Genomic DNA, 13965 nt, shown 5'->3' with positions numbered 1-13965 from the left:
GTTGGTGTTAAGGTGGTGGAGGGTAGAGCCTTGTGCCGAAGCTGCGTTTTGGCGATTCCTTTCCCTAATTGCCCTCGCAGGACCGGCGTCCAAAGCTCTGGGGGACTTATAAAAAGCTCCCTCAGAGTCTTTGGGAGGTCAAACTGCATTTGCGGGCTGCAGGGAATTCCTGCTGTCCGACCCACTTGCAAGGGTCGGATTGGGGTGCATATATCACCCCTAAATTAGCGCAAACTTGGATTTCTCTCAGGACAGCCTGAGAGAACGTCGTACTCATCCCAGCACACCACCGGAAGTCCCCCGCAGAAGTGGCTTTTTAAGAGGCTTGTGGGCTGCAGCAGGGTGGCGGGATGAGAAAGAAGAAGAAGAAGAGTTGGTTTTTATATGCCAACTTTCTCCACCACTTAAGGAAGAACCAAACCGGCTTACAATCACTTTCTCTTCCCCTCCCCACAACAGACACCCTGTGAGGTAGGTGAGGCTGAGAGAGCTCTAAGAGACCTGTGACTAGCCCAAGGTCACCCAGCTGGCTTCATGTGTATGAGTGGGGAAACCAACCTGGTTCACCAGATTAGCCTTTGCCGCGCATGTGGAGGAGTGGGGAATCAAACCTGGTTCTCCAGATCAGAGTCCACCACTCTTAACTCGTGTGTACGAGTGGGGAAACCAACCCGGTTCACCAGATTAGCCTTCAGTGGAGATTTCAAGAAGGCTAGTCTGATATGTTGTGAATAAGAGTTCAGAGATGCCATTTTTGCAGGAGATCAGTTTGGGTTCCTCTCAGATACTAGGCTTCACCTCTGTTTTAAGCACTCTGCCAAATATGCAGCAAGGATCCGTGTGAGAAATGCAAGCTTTTGTACAGGAACTAAACAGTGCATACAGGTCACACTTTTTACCAACATGAAAGAATGCCTGATTAAGCTATATTAAACATAAATCATTAGCACAACGTTGGAAATAACAAAACAACTAAAGTTTGGACTTACAGTGCGAGCACATTTCCAGCGGGTAGCTTGCTTCATTTCCCTGAAATTATGAAAAACAAACAAACATGAATAGTAAAGTACTCTAATCTGCACCATTGCAGATTATCCAGCAAACCCTTAATAAAAAAGTAATTCTGTATACTATAGCTCTCACTTCGAGAACCACCTTGATTGCTAATAGCTCCATTGCACCATATTTACTTTATTACCAAGAAAATGACAGCTGCTGGGAATACATTTCATAATGGAAGATTATAACCCAATTTACAAAGCATACTAGTGAAAAGTCAAAGTCTATGCAATTGACAGAAATACAACTTAACACGTTGAAACACTTTCTTATCTTCAGTGCTTCGACTGTACAAGAGTTCAAGAGTGCCTCCTACTACTCAAGTCTTGACTTATTTTATTGTATTTTTTATTTATTAAATTTCTATCCCGCCCTCCCCAGCCAGGCCGGGCTTGAGAGCAGATGCCATTTTGCAAAGGTCATCCAGGGGTTAGCATGTTAAGACTGCACTGGATTTCGGAGTGGGACGCCCAGGCTTAATTTCTTTCATAACCACAAAGCTCAAAATCGCCCACCAATCGTTATCCCGGTCTCCCCCATCTCACAGGGAAGAAGACTACAAATATAAAGCACACCATACAGAGAAAAGTGCTACAGAAAATCGGGATTTCAACCCTTCTTTCCAAGGAATGCAGAATAACAAACTTCTGGTACCAGGTTGTTCCCCGTTCCAGAAATGATCAGGCTCCGTCCTACCTGGAAAATACTTAGGTCAGCTTGAGGGGATATAACTTTTACATCAACCAAAGCAAGGCTTCACATACCCCAATACAAAGTCAAGACTTCACGTACCCCAATTCACCACCCAATTTAAGGAAGCATTTACTGCTAGAACGCACTCGGTCTCTTCTGGGCCTGGTCATTCACCCGGGAGGACTGATGGAGGTACCATATGGGAATGTAAACAGCAAGCACGTTGTCAGAATGCAATTTCATCATTTCAAATTGAGGTCTGGGCACGCCCCATTGCTTCAAGCTTGAACTGGCTGTTCCTGTAACTGCAACAACTACCATGGCAACTTAAGGCACTGTCACTACTTCACAGCTGTTTACTTCAGATTCTGGGCTCCGAGGCTAAAAATCTCTCTGTCAACTCAAATCACTTTAACCCAAATTATCGTCGAAGGCTTTCACAGTCAGAGCTCATTGGTTCTTGCAGGTTATCCGGGCTGTGTAACCGTGGTCTTGGTATTTTCTTTCCTGACGTTTCACCCGAGGCTGTGGCAGGCATCTTCATAAGGAGTAACACTGAAGGACAGTTTCTCTCAGTGTCAAGTGTGTAGGAAGAGTAATATATAGTCAGAAGGGGGTTGGGTTTGAGTTGAGTCATTGTCCTGCAAATATATTACTCTTCCTACACACTTGACACTGAGAGACACTGTCCTTCAGTGTTACTCCTCTGAAGATGCCTGCCACAGCCTCGGGTGAAACGTCAGGAAAGAAAATACCAAGACCACGGTTACACAGCCCGGATTACCTACAAGAACCACTTTAACCCACTTCATAAAATAAACAGTTCTGAGATGTAACAAGAGGCATCGTTTTGACATTTCCCATCACTGCTTCAACACAAATTCTCAAGTAAAGAATGGGTTTCAGTGAGCTTGTATTTACTTTTTCTCCTTCCTGATTTTCCTCAGCGTCGCCGTTCTACACGTCCCTTCAGCAAGATTCGGAGCGGCATGCACTTAGCCTGCAGATGGCTGTTTTGCGGTACAGTGACAGCTAAGGTAGCAAAAACCATACTAACATTACTAATGCAGCGCTATTGAGATTTTCAACTGATCTTTTCTAGCTTGAGGTCTGCAGCGAGGAGGAGTAATCGCTCCTCCACCATCAGAAGAACATCTGCAGGTACAACCCATCGTCTACCAAATAAGCTTGCAATTCATTCTGAATGCAGCCCCAAAGGACAGATCCAGAAAACTGCCCAATGAGACTGTAAACTAAGAGGCAAGACTCCCCCCCCCCAATAGAAAAATAATAGGGGGAAAGTGGTGAAAATGAGCATTTTGCACATGACCTGTCAGTCCGTGAGCATATGGAACAGAATAAAGTAAAGGAAATAGATGAAAATGAGACCTTGCACTCTATGCTGTGAGATGTCAGGTGCCATTTTGGGGGTTGCCTAGCAACCCCAATGAAGAAGAGAGAAGTGCCTTAAAAGAAGCAGGGGACAGAGGAAGACATGGAGGAACAAGGGGGTCAGGGAGTAGAAAGCAAATGTGGTGGCAAAGCAGACCGTAGCTGTGGGAAGAACCCCACGACCAACACCAGGAAGCTCCTCTGAAGATCAGCCCGAAGCCAAACAGATTCTGTCGTTCTTCTTCAAGACCAGACCCCTAAGCAGCTAGCTGGTGGTGGTGGTGCAAGATGTAGCAGAGAGCACACTACCCACACCTTCCACCTTAAGCCACTCCTTATCACAGCGGGGGGACAGGGAAGGCAGCTGCGCTCCGCTTTCCTTGGCACTGCCGCTCACCCCATTGAGAAGGGAGCGGAGAAAAAGGGCTTTGAGTGAAGGACCGGGGGCAGAGAGAGCAGGGGTAGGGACACAAGATTACACACACACACACACACACGGTTCTGTTTTCAGCCTTGCAGGAAACCTCACACAACCTAGACAAACACACATTTTGTTGTGAGTACTCACTTGTGTACACCTATAATTCAATAGCACTGCATATAGAAGAAGAGTTGGTTTTCATAACCCGCTTTTTCTCTACCTTTAAGGACTCTCCAAGCGGCTTAGAATCGCCTCCCCCTCCCCACTACAGACACTTTGTGAGGTAGGTGGGGCTGAAAGAGTTCGGAGAGAATGGTGACTGGCCCAAGGTCACCCAGCAGGCTTCACGTGGAGGAGTGGGGAATTGAACCCGGTTCTCCAGATTAGAGTCCGCTGCTTTAACCACGACACCACGTTGGCTCACGCTGTAGATTGTGAGAAGGCCAAAGACACAACTGGATACTATCACCAAGCTATGCATATTTGTAGAAATAGGCAACTTCTTACTGAAGTTTAACTATGCCAAAAGGGACCATAAGCATCACTGCATTCACTATCTAATTCAGAAATGCTTTGGTTGTGCCTTTCAAGCCCCGCCCCAGTGCCTGCTCTTTCCTTCTAAAGCTCCCCATCTGCTTTGTTGAGACGGCACCGCTGGGTTTTAAAAGTCTTGCATTTGGAAAAGTTCTCAGTCGAGAAGTGCTGAAGTAGGGAATTGCCGTTTTATGCCATTTTTGCAAACGCGTTCCATTTTTCCAGAGCATAACAAAATGTTAAAAAATCAATATATGACCACACAATACAGAATCAAGTGCAGAACCATCTGCGCTGTTCTTCACAACCCGCTCACTCACTTCGTACCTTCCAGATGAATGCCCGCTGACACGTGTGAAATCTTACAGATACTTTCTCACAGATATTTTCACCTTTATTTTCTTGAACTTCAGCCAGAACACAATATGCAGCCTTCTTATCAGAAAACTCAAGGAGGCTGCAATCCTATGTGCTCTTGCTTTTGAGTAACATCCAGCGAACTCCGTGGTCCTGGATTTTGAATAAATATGGCTAGAGTAGAACCAAGTGTCATTACCAATTGGTTTAACATTTTCACATTTTCCACAATGCACTGTGTTCTGTCTTTCTTATGCTCCCAGCAACCAAGGCAGTGAAATTCAGGTCTCATATTCACTGCTGACACTGAAAGCTCTTCTTATTCTTCAAGCCTAGCTGGCAGCGGAATTTTTAGAATATTTATAAGGCATTCCCATTAAATTCAAATTTATTAGGTTTGCTTTTTCAGCACTTAAACTAAAGCTCCAACAGTTGACAGTGTATCCAAGTATCATGTTTTCTTTTGATGATTGAGCTTTGTCCTTTTTTTAACACACAGACACACCTAAATTAATATTCATTACAAACAGCACTGCTTGCTTTCTACTTGAGTAATTTTAATTTCAGAGGATTAGTGCGTGGTGTAGTGGTTAAGAGCAATGGTTTGGAGTGGTGGATTCTGATCTGAAGAACCGGGTTTGATTCCCCACTCCTCCACATGAGGGGCGGAGGCTAATCTGGTTGGTTTCCCCACATGAAGCTAGTTGGGTGACCTTGGGCTAGTCACAATCTTTCAGCCCCACCTACCTCACAGGGTGTCTGTTGTGGGGAGGGGAAGGTGACAGCGTAAGCCGGTTTGATTCTTCCCTAAGTGGTAGAGAAAGTCGGCATATAAAAACCAACTTTATTATTACATTCCAAAATGACAACTTTTTATAAGCCACTCAACAAAAATAGTTGATATCTTAACAATATTGGTCTGGGTTACGGACCCAGAAAAATGAATGCACTAATATGTGCATCAGCCGGGTTCTTTTCTACAAACAGGCTATCGGGGCCAAGGCTTCTGAGCCAGAGCAAACAAGAAAAAAGTTTTTTGAGCAGTGAAGTTGTCTAACCTGATACTGAAAGATCACTGAAAAACAGAGAGCAGAGAGAGAGAGAGGTCTACAGCTGACAGACACTTAACCTGGAGAGCAGTTGTCTATGACTCACTAACTATTTATAGCCCCAGAGAGGAATCAACTTAAGACCTGACTGTAATGCACTGATCTAACACAGCTGTACATCTCAAGAAGGGAAACACGGAGGGTTTGTCACCTATGTCTGAAAAACAAAACAGACATTTAAATAATTCACAGAAGAAGTGAGCTGTGGCTCACGAAAGCTCATACCCTACCAGAAAATATTTTTGTTAGTCTTTAAGGTGCTACTGGACTCTTGCCCTTTTCTACTACTGCAGACATTTAAATACATTCACTTTCAAAATAAAACCTCTCCCCTCCTCAACAGCTTCCCTGCATTTCAAGAACTCTGCATGGTAAGGCGGCCAACTCATCTCCAGGCAGGCAGAGGCCAAGAGCTCTCTGATGCGTCTAAAATTGGAGGACTTGGAATCTTGTGGTCATTTTATGGAGCAAGCGGAACACAACCATCTAGCCATTGGGTTGGATCCAGACAAAAATGGCCCTTTCCACCAAAGGAAGTGCATTCACCTGCATCACTACGCACAAGCAGCCAATGTTGCACGGATGAGTGAAAAACTTCAGGTAATATTCATACAACAGTGGAGAAAAATGAAAATGTTCTTGGGCAAATGGCCTGTGACTAACGTAACTTGCAGAAAATGTGTACAACGCAGAACACAATGCGCACATGACAATTCAGCCTCAAGTCAACATGGGAACTTGTAACGCCAACGGGGATTCAGGTTGGGCTGCGGCAACGCCCTCATCGCTTGATTTTACACCCTACATTTGTTATCATTTTCACGTGAGACAAGCATCCGGGCAGGAAGCTGATTGTCTGCAAAGGTAAATCCACCAAAGGCATACGACTAGTCAAGTTCTTTCCCTCTCGATGTTTTCAAGGATAAGAAGGTCTAAAGAGCTGAAGTTCTTCCAAGTTCAAGAAAAAATCTGAATGCATTGTGTGAAGCACTGCCTCTCCTCTCACAGTGTTTACTGTTAAGTAAGGACCAACTCAGACACCAAGGCATGATCTCTCGGGGGGGGGGGGTTGTTGCCGATTAACAATGGAGACTTTCAGGTAGCTGGTTTCAAGTAGCCGGCTCAAGGATGATTCAGCTTTCTATCCTGATTCATCTTTCTATCCTTCCGAGGTCGGTAAAAGGAGGGCCCAGCTTGCTGGGGGTAAAGTGTAGACGACTGGGGAAGGCAATGAATGGCAAACCACCCCATAAACATAGTCTGCCTAGTAAACGTCAGGCTGTGAGGTCACCCCATGGGTCAGTAATGACCCAGTGCTTGCACCTTTACCCTAACAATAGAGAGCGGATGGCGGAAGAGAATGGGAAGAAAAAAGATTACACTTAGGGAATGAATTAAATAGGAAGGTATATGAAAGTAAACAAAGGAACGTGGGAATGAACGGAGCAGTTATGTAGCGAGACAGCTCTGAAACACTGATGGTTTATTCACCTTTGGCCCAAAACAAGGCAAGGTAGTCCAACAGCTCAAGTCGCGGCCAAGCAAGTAGGAGTCGCTGACAAGGGGTTGCAAGGAATCTGCAACACAATCCTGCGCAGAATTATTCCATTGTAAACGTGCTCATTTCAGTGGGCTAAATGTGGAGTAAACTACGCATAGGATTGCAGCAAAGGTTTCCTAGAGCTGCTGGTTGAGTTAGCGCAGTAACCATGGCTGTTCTTTATTGGGTATTCTGTTGGCGCCAAATCCTCTGGCCCTTCTTGGACTCTAGGCTGAGAGCTGGCCCTCCACAAAGGCTTTTCTACCTCTTACTTTAGACAGCTGAAGGTGATGCAGGCAACAAAAATCTTTCACGAGCAGGTGAAGACTCCTTTGTCACGTTTGGCTTTCCCGCAATAATCCCTCCTTCCTACCCAATGTTTTTTTATGTATTTTAACTCTGCTTTGTATGTATTTTAACTCTGCTTTTAAATTGTTTAAATGATATCTGTTTTGGAGGCGGCTGCTTTGAACAATTATAAAATGTGATTTTATCCTGTATACGTTAAATTCTTAGCTGCCTTGGTGGCCCTTGCAAGGGCAGAAAGGCAGGATATAATTTTTGTAAATAAATAAAATAAACAAATCCAGAGAGGACATGGGAAGGAATGAAAACATGAACGCTAATTCTTGATTTCAAATAATCCAATAACCTTGGACAAGATGCTAAACAAGCTCCTACAAATTCAGAAAAAGGGAGAGTATCGGGGTCTGTCCGGACCAGTATGGTGGTTAACACCAGAAAGCAAGACTAGGTAGAGGTTTGTATACTAAGGGCGGCACCTTCCAGCAATGAAGGAAAGAGCATTCCTCCGATGGCAGTATAAGCACCAAGAAAACACACCATCCTCAGCTGATTGGGTGGTGGGAGAAAATGCATTACCGTTATTAAAATGCCCCCTTTTTAACTGCCACAGCAGGTGTGGCTCTGTACGGCTGCCGGGGAATGGAGGGTGGAATCCTTTGCAATTGCTGTCCCACAAAGAATTGGAAGCACCAGCATCAGGCAGCAAGAAGACAGCTAGTGCCAGAAATGCACCGCGGCAAGGATGAAAGACAAACACTTCACTCAAGCAGCCTCATAGCGATCAACCGAGGTATAAATTTAATAGTTTTATACGCTTCACCTTCGAAGTAATTGTAAATTCAGTTTGTACATCCGATGAATTCCGAGCGCAGCCTCCGGCAATGATTTTCTGGAGCATGTGGCATGCAACTATCACATAAACACATGAAGCTGCCTTCTACTGAATCAGACCCTTGGTCCATCTAAATATTGTCTACTCAGACCGCAGCGGCTCTCCAGAGTCTCAGGCAGATCACCTACCTGCCTAATCCCTTTAACTGGAGATGCCGGGGATTGAACCTGGGACCTTCTGCATGCCAAGCAGAGGCTATGCCACTGAGCCACAGCCCCTCCTGTCATCCCATCATCGGTTCCAAACAAGCGATTTCACCTATCCATATTAGCTGTATGATTTTTCCCTACAAAATCAACATCCCAGCATCAACTCCAACACGGAAGCCAATATGAAAGCTTCACCCAACTTGCAAGTATCTTAGGAATGCCAAGCATTGGTTTCTTGTTGACTTCTTAAACCTGAGTTACCTATTTCTCCTTTTTAATATCTGTGTCATGCCCAGAATGAGAGAAATCCCCAGTGAACAGCTGTGTAGGATTCCAAGTAGACCTGCCTAGGCTTGCTCTTAATGATGTAAGCCGTTTCAATAATTTATAGGGCTGCTTGCAGATTAAAGCATCAGTATTTTCATCTGTTATCGTTTTCGCTATTTTAATGCTGCAAATGTATTGAATGTCTGCCTAATTACTATTATCTGAGCAATTTTTAAAATTGATTTTGGCCTTGGAAACTGGATGGCCTCTGGAATACAAGGTGGATATGTATTAAACAGGCGAAAGGAGAGACACACAGTACTCTGGGGTACTTTGACAAGGCCACCTCCTCTTTTTAAAAAAGTGTTTCAATTCAGACTTCAAATAACAGCTAGAAGAAAAGTGCAAACAGTACATGTGTATAAATACCAGAAAGTGTATGAACATCATCAGTGTTTGAAGCCTTGTATTTGATTCTTGCTTTTGATATTTCAATACATCTCCCTTCAATAAAATACCATCTTAGTTGTCTCACACAAATCCTTAATACTCCTATTTTTATAATTCGCTTTGATTTACTTGGCAACTAGCTACTCCATTATGTCACAGCCAAAAAGCTTTATTCTAACGCCAAAAGGAAATAGTTATCTGTCCTTATGACCATGTATCCTCAGGAAAGACAGAGCCAAGCCTATCCTATTTAGAGCATGGGAGACCAAAGCTGAAAGCATGAGCCCTTTCCAAACAGTACAGTTGTACTTTCCGAAGATACTGTCCTGACTCTTGTGCATGATCACCACACACTGACAATCCTGAATAGGATTATACCCTTCTAAATCCATTGACTTCAATGGATTTAGAAGGGCTCTACTCTATTTGGGATTGTACACACGAAGCTGCCTTATCCTGAATCAGACCCTTGGTTCAGCAAGGTCAGTACTGTCTACTCTGACTAGCAGCAGCTCTCCAGGGCCTCAGGCAGAGGTTTCCACATCATCTACTACCCAATCCTTTTAGCTGGAGGTGCCGGGGATTGAACCTGGGACTTTCTGCATGCCAAGCAGATACTCTACCCCCGAGCCATGACTCCTCCCCTGCATTAAGACTGAAAATTCAAGTAGAGGATGAACCAAAACAATTTTATACTTCAGCAAGGGTTTTTTCCCCTGGTCCTTAGCTCTTGTAGGGCTTTAAAGGCTACACTTGAGTTACTAACTTTTTCATCTGCCAGGGCTGCTGTGCATTCAAATCTTTTCCTGATGTGGGAATGATGAAGGCAGAAGCACAAAAAGACTTAACAGAACCCTACAGGCATCAACATGCTTCGGAACATTTTATATTGACAGTTTATGGTTGAAGGCGCTTTGATTGTTTTAAGTCAATTTAGCAGCCTGGTTGAAGCAGGAAAACAGGACATAAATTTGGAAAATATGTAGAAGTCTGTATGTTCACATCTGAGTTACAGAAAAGCACAGGCTTTTCTATAAACTCTTAGGCTAAAATTGTACACGATTGTCAGGTCATCAGATTATTTGAAATAAAGAAAGCATAAACTTCCAGACAACCGCATGCCTGAGGCTAATGGGGACAATTTTTCTCTTTCTTTTTGCAACAGGAAATATTTTTCTGCCAAATTCTTAACAATCAGGCTCATTACAACCAAGACCAAAAGGTCACGCCGTCTTTTAATTGTTCATTATGTGCAAGCACTTAATTCTAGGACACAACATGCCCAAAGTTTCCCAACAAAACTAAATTACCCCCCAATCCAATCCTGCTATGGTTCCAAGAGGTACTTTCCCCCTAAGTAGTCACCATCTATCTACTTCTCTTCCCGTAGCTCACTTCGTACTCTGTCCCCTTTGAGATGCTTCATTCGGTCTTACAAACCATGGTTTTAAAATTTAAAGACTAAAACTGTACATGCTTTTTTCCAAATGTTTCCCCTCACCATTTCCTGGTCCTATACATCCAAACTGGCAAACTATGATCAGTGCTTGGATTTCAGACCAGAATCAGAAGAAAACTGGTTGGAGAATGAGTTTGGATTCTGGGTTTTGAAGGCAAACCATATATTTATATATATGGGGCCAGGAAGAGAGATGAAGATCATGCCTTCAAATCTGACCAAACTGAACAAAGTCAGTGTGACTCGGGAAAACCAGATGCTTTTCAATTCAAGATGAGCTGCCAGCATGAAAGGAGGTTTCAGCATTAAACATTCATATGCAATTCAAAATTCACTGCTTATACTTTCTATCAGAAATTATCTCATAAGTGACCTGCGATACTAAAGGAATTCTACAGAAGATTTAAAAATGTTTAAAAATGTTGATAGACATCAGAGATAATGAACTATGGCAGAGCGGATTGCAGGATTTAGGATTACAGCCAGGATCAGACCAGGTTAAAGCTGTTACAGCATTCAAATACTGCTGCATTTCACAACTCTACTGAAAACCAATGGTTCCGATTACAGTACATTTTACAGAACCACCAGCTTCTATTTTTTGCAATTAAACCTAGCATATGTATACATTTCATAAATAGGTTTCAATTTCATTGTAAACTCATGACTTCCCATTCTTATCCCAACTGCTTCATACAATATGTGCCGACCCTGTGGGGTTTTCAAGGCAAGAGATGATCATAGCTGGTTTGCCATTGGGCTGAGAGTGTTCGGAGAGAACTGTGACTAGCCCAAGGTCACTCTGCCAGCTTCAGGTGGAGGAATGAGGAATCGAACCTGGTTCTCCAGATCAGAGTCCACGCTCTTAACCACTACTCCATGCTGGCTCTCATACAATACAGAAATACAAATTATGTTGCTGTATTGAAGCGGCTGCAAGAGATTATGGTGAAATTATGTTTACTCACATCCTTTTGGGGAGGGGGAAAATGAATTCTGTACTTTCTTTCTGGAAGATAGTACAATACAAAAAATGGTCTAAAATTGCTTTAGCAAAAAAGGCTATACCCTTCGAAATGCATTTGTTCCAAGAAATCACGTGCAATTTTTACCTAATGCTAGAAGCATGAATGCCCTGACCTGGATGGCCCAGGCTAGCCTGATCTCGTCAGATCTCAGAAGCTAAGCAGGGTCAGCCCTGGTTAGTATTTGGATGGGAGACCACTAAGGAATACCATGGTGCTGTGCAGAGGAAGGCACTGGCAAACCACCTGTTAGTTTCTTGCCATGAAAACCCCAAAAGGGGTCGCTATAAGTCAGCTGCGACTTGACGGCAGTTTACACACACAGAAGCATGAATATGTTGGTCTGATGCCTGGCTACATCAATAGTTCTAAAGTGAGGAGTTATAAAATGAACAAAAATTGACTGATCCATAAATCCCTTCCACTAGCAGTGGAGCCTTCCTCTGGCAAAACATGCTTCTGACCATCAGGTTTTCATCCCCCCTCCTTTCCTTCAAGCAGCTCAGCATACATGGCGGTTCTTTCCCTTCTTTCATCCTCACCATCTCCCAGAAAAATAGGTGAGGCAGAGTACAAGGCCAAGCGGAGAGCGCCACAGTGGAGCAGGGATTTGAACCTGGGTTTCCAAGGTCAAAGTCTGTCCACTACCCCACACTGACACTTACAGCTAGTGATGGAGCCAGGCCCTTATACCTGGGGACCAATCCTTCACTGTTAACACTTTTAGCAGAACAGAGTCCTGAGATTTAATCCCATAAAATGTCGACCAACAAGTTACTTCCTTCAGGGATTAACGTACATGCCTGGAACTGGGTCGGCATTTTGAGTGCATGGCTATGCAAGAAACATTAATTTTGTTACCTTAATTCAGGGAGAGCTGGCATAGTGTAGTGGTTAGAGTGTCAGACTAGGATCTGGGAGAACCAGGTTCAAATCCCCACTTGGCCACGGAAGCTTGCTTGGATGAAGCTAGACCGGCCATATACTCTCAGTTTCACCTACCTCACAGGGTTGTTGTGAGGATTAAATGGAGGAGAGAATGATGTAGGCTGCTTTGGGTCCCCATTGGGAAGAAAGGCAGGGTACAAATGAATAAATTTAAATAATGTTAAAACTAGGCAAGGGTATAAAAGAGATAAATAAAATTCACACTCAATGTTTACTTTACTCTGCCATGATTTCCCACAATTTCAGTTTCAAAATCTGGTTTATGTCCAATTCCAGTTCTATTCAGGCTGATAGGATTCAAGAGGCAGTGGGGACGTATATTTCAACCTCAAAGACTGAGGGTCACAACACAGAATTAAGTCGCTCATCTAGAGCACCCTACCTGAAAAACGGGAAGAGTCATCTATCTCTTCAGGGGACTGACGAGAGGACAAATGCAAGATAACATCTGGAGTAAAACAAGAGGGATACTATACTGCCTCTGACTAATAAACTCACTGAAACATGCTGCTGCTGTGGCTGCTGCTGTGGCTGCTTGCTGCTGTGGCTGCTGGACCTGCCTGGGGCTGGCGGAGGGCCTGGCTGGCGCTGCTGCTGCAGGTGTAACACAACACAGGTGATGTGGCTATTTAGACAAGGAGTTGTGCATTTGTAACAGGCAATGGGTTGCACCCAACAGAGTGTCTCCATGGTCAGGTTTCCCTCTTGAAGTGACCCTTTCTCATCCCCTTCTACTGGTGGTCCATCAAGTCATAGTTGACGGGGCGACCCTGTAGGGCAGGGGTGTCTAACATATGGCCTGGGGACCGGATACGGCCCTTTGAGCGCTCTTATCCGGCCCGTGAGCCAGCAGAGGCAGTCACCCTCCCACCCAGTCCTGATCTGGGCTGGCGATCCCACTGTGAGCTCACCAGCTGAGGTAGCCGCCGCCACCACCCCGCCTGACATAGGCTGGCAAGGCATGGCCCGGCCCAACCAAGTGACATTTATGTCATATTCGGTTCTCGTAACAAATGAGTTCGACACCCCCACTGTAGAGTTTTCAAGGCAAGGTGGTTTGCCATTGCCTGCCTCTGCATAGCGACCCTGGACTTCCTTAGTGGTCCCCCATACAGGGCCCACCCTGCTAAGCTTCCAAGATTTGACAACATCAGGCTACCCTGGGCCACCCAGGTCAGAGATGTTACCCTAACCCAAACCTTACTACTAGTACAGCCTGATACACCCACCCAAATGCTGTTCTTGTCCCATCCTCCGTGAGCAGCACCGGGGGAACAGTGGGGGCTGCAGTGAGAGGGCAGAGACGAGAAAGTAGCTCAGAGGTATCCTGCCCAGGAAAACACTCTGCTGGATCCTAGCCACTC

General features: G+C 44.5%; 2 protein-coding genes across 2 annotated transcripts in view; both read right to left on the bottom strand.

The window, feature by feature from the left end:
- CNRIP1 (cannabinoid receptor interacting protein 1) overlaps positions 1 to 13965 on the bottom strand; it is a 164578-nt gene that overhangs the window by 93751 nt on the left and 56862 nt on the right. The gene's annotated exons all lie outside the window — the stretch shown is intronic.
- Positions 1 to 13965, bottom strand: part of PPP3R1 (protein phosphatase 3 regulatory subunit B, alpha) — a 45910-nt gene that overhangs the window by 13456 nt on the left and 18489 nt on the right. Inside the window, exon 2 of the mRNA XM_056856952.1 lies at positions 990 to 1029. Coding sequence (XP_056712930.1) covers positions 990 to 1029 — 40 coding nt within the window. The remainder of the gene's footprint in view (positions 1 to 989; positions 1030 to 13965) is intronic.

The sequence above is a fragment of the Euleptes europaea genome, chromosome 10 (assembly GCF_029931775.1).
Source record: "Euleptes europaea isolate rEulEur1 chromosome 10, rEulEur1.hap1, whole genome shotgun sequence".
NCBI lineage: Eukaryota > Metazoa > Chordata > Lepidosauria > Squamata > Sphaerodactylidae > Euleptes > Euleptes europaea.
The sequence above is the reverse complement of the archived record's forward strand: the minus strand, read 5'-3'. Positions and strand labels throughout refer to the sequence as shown.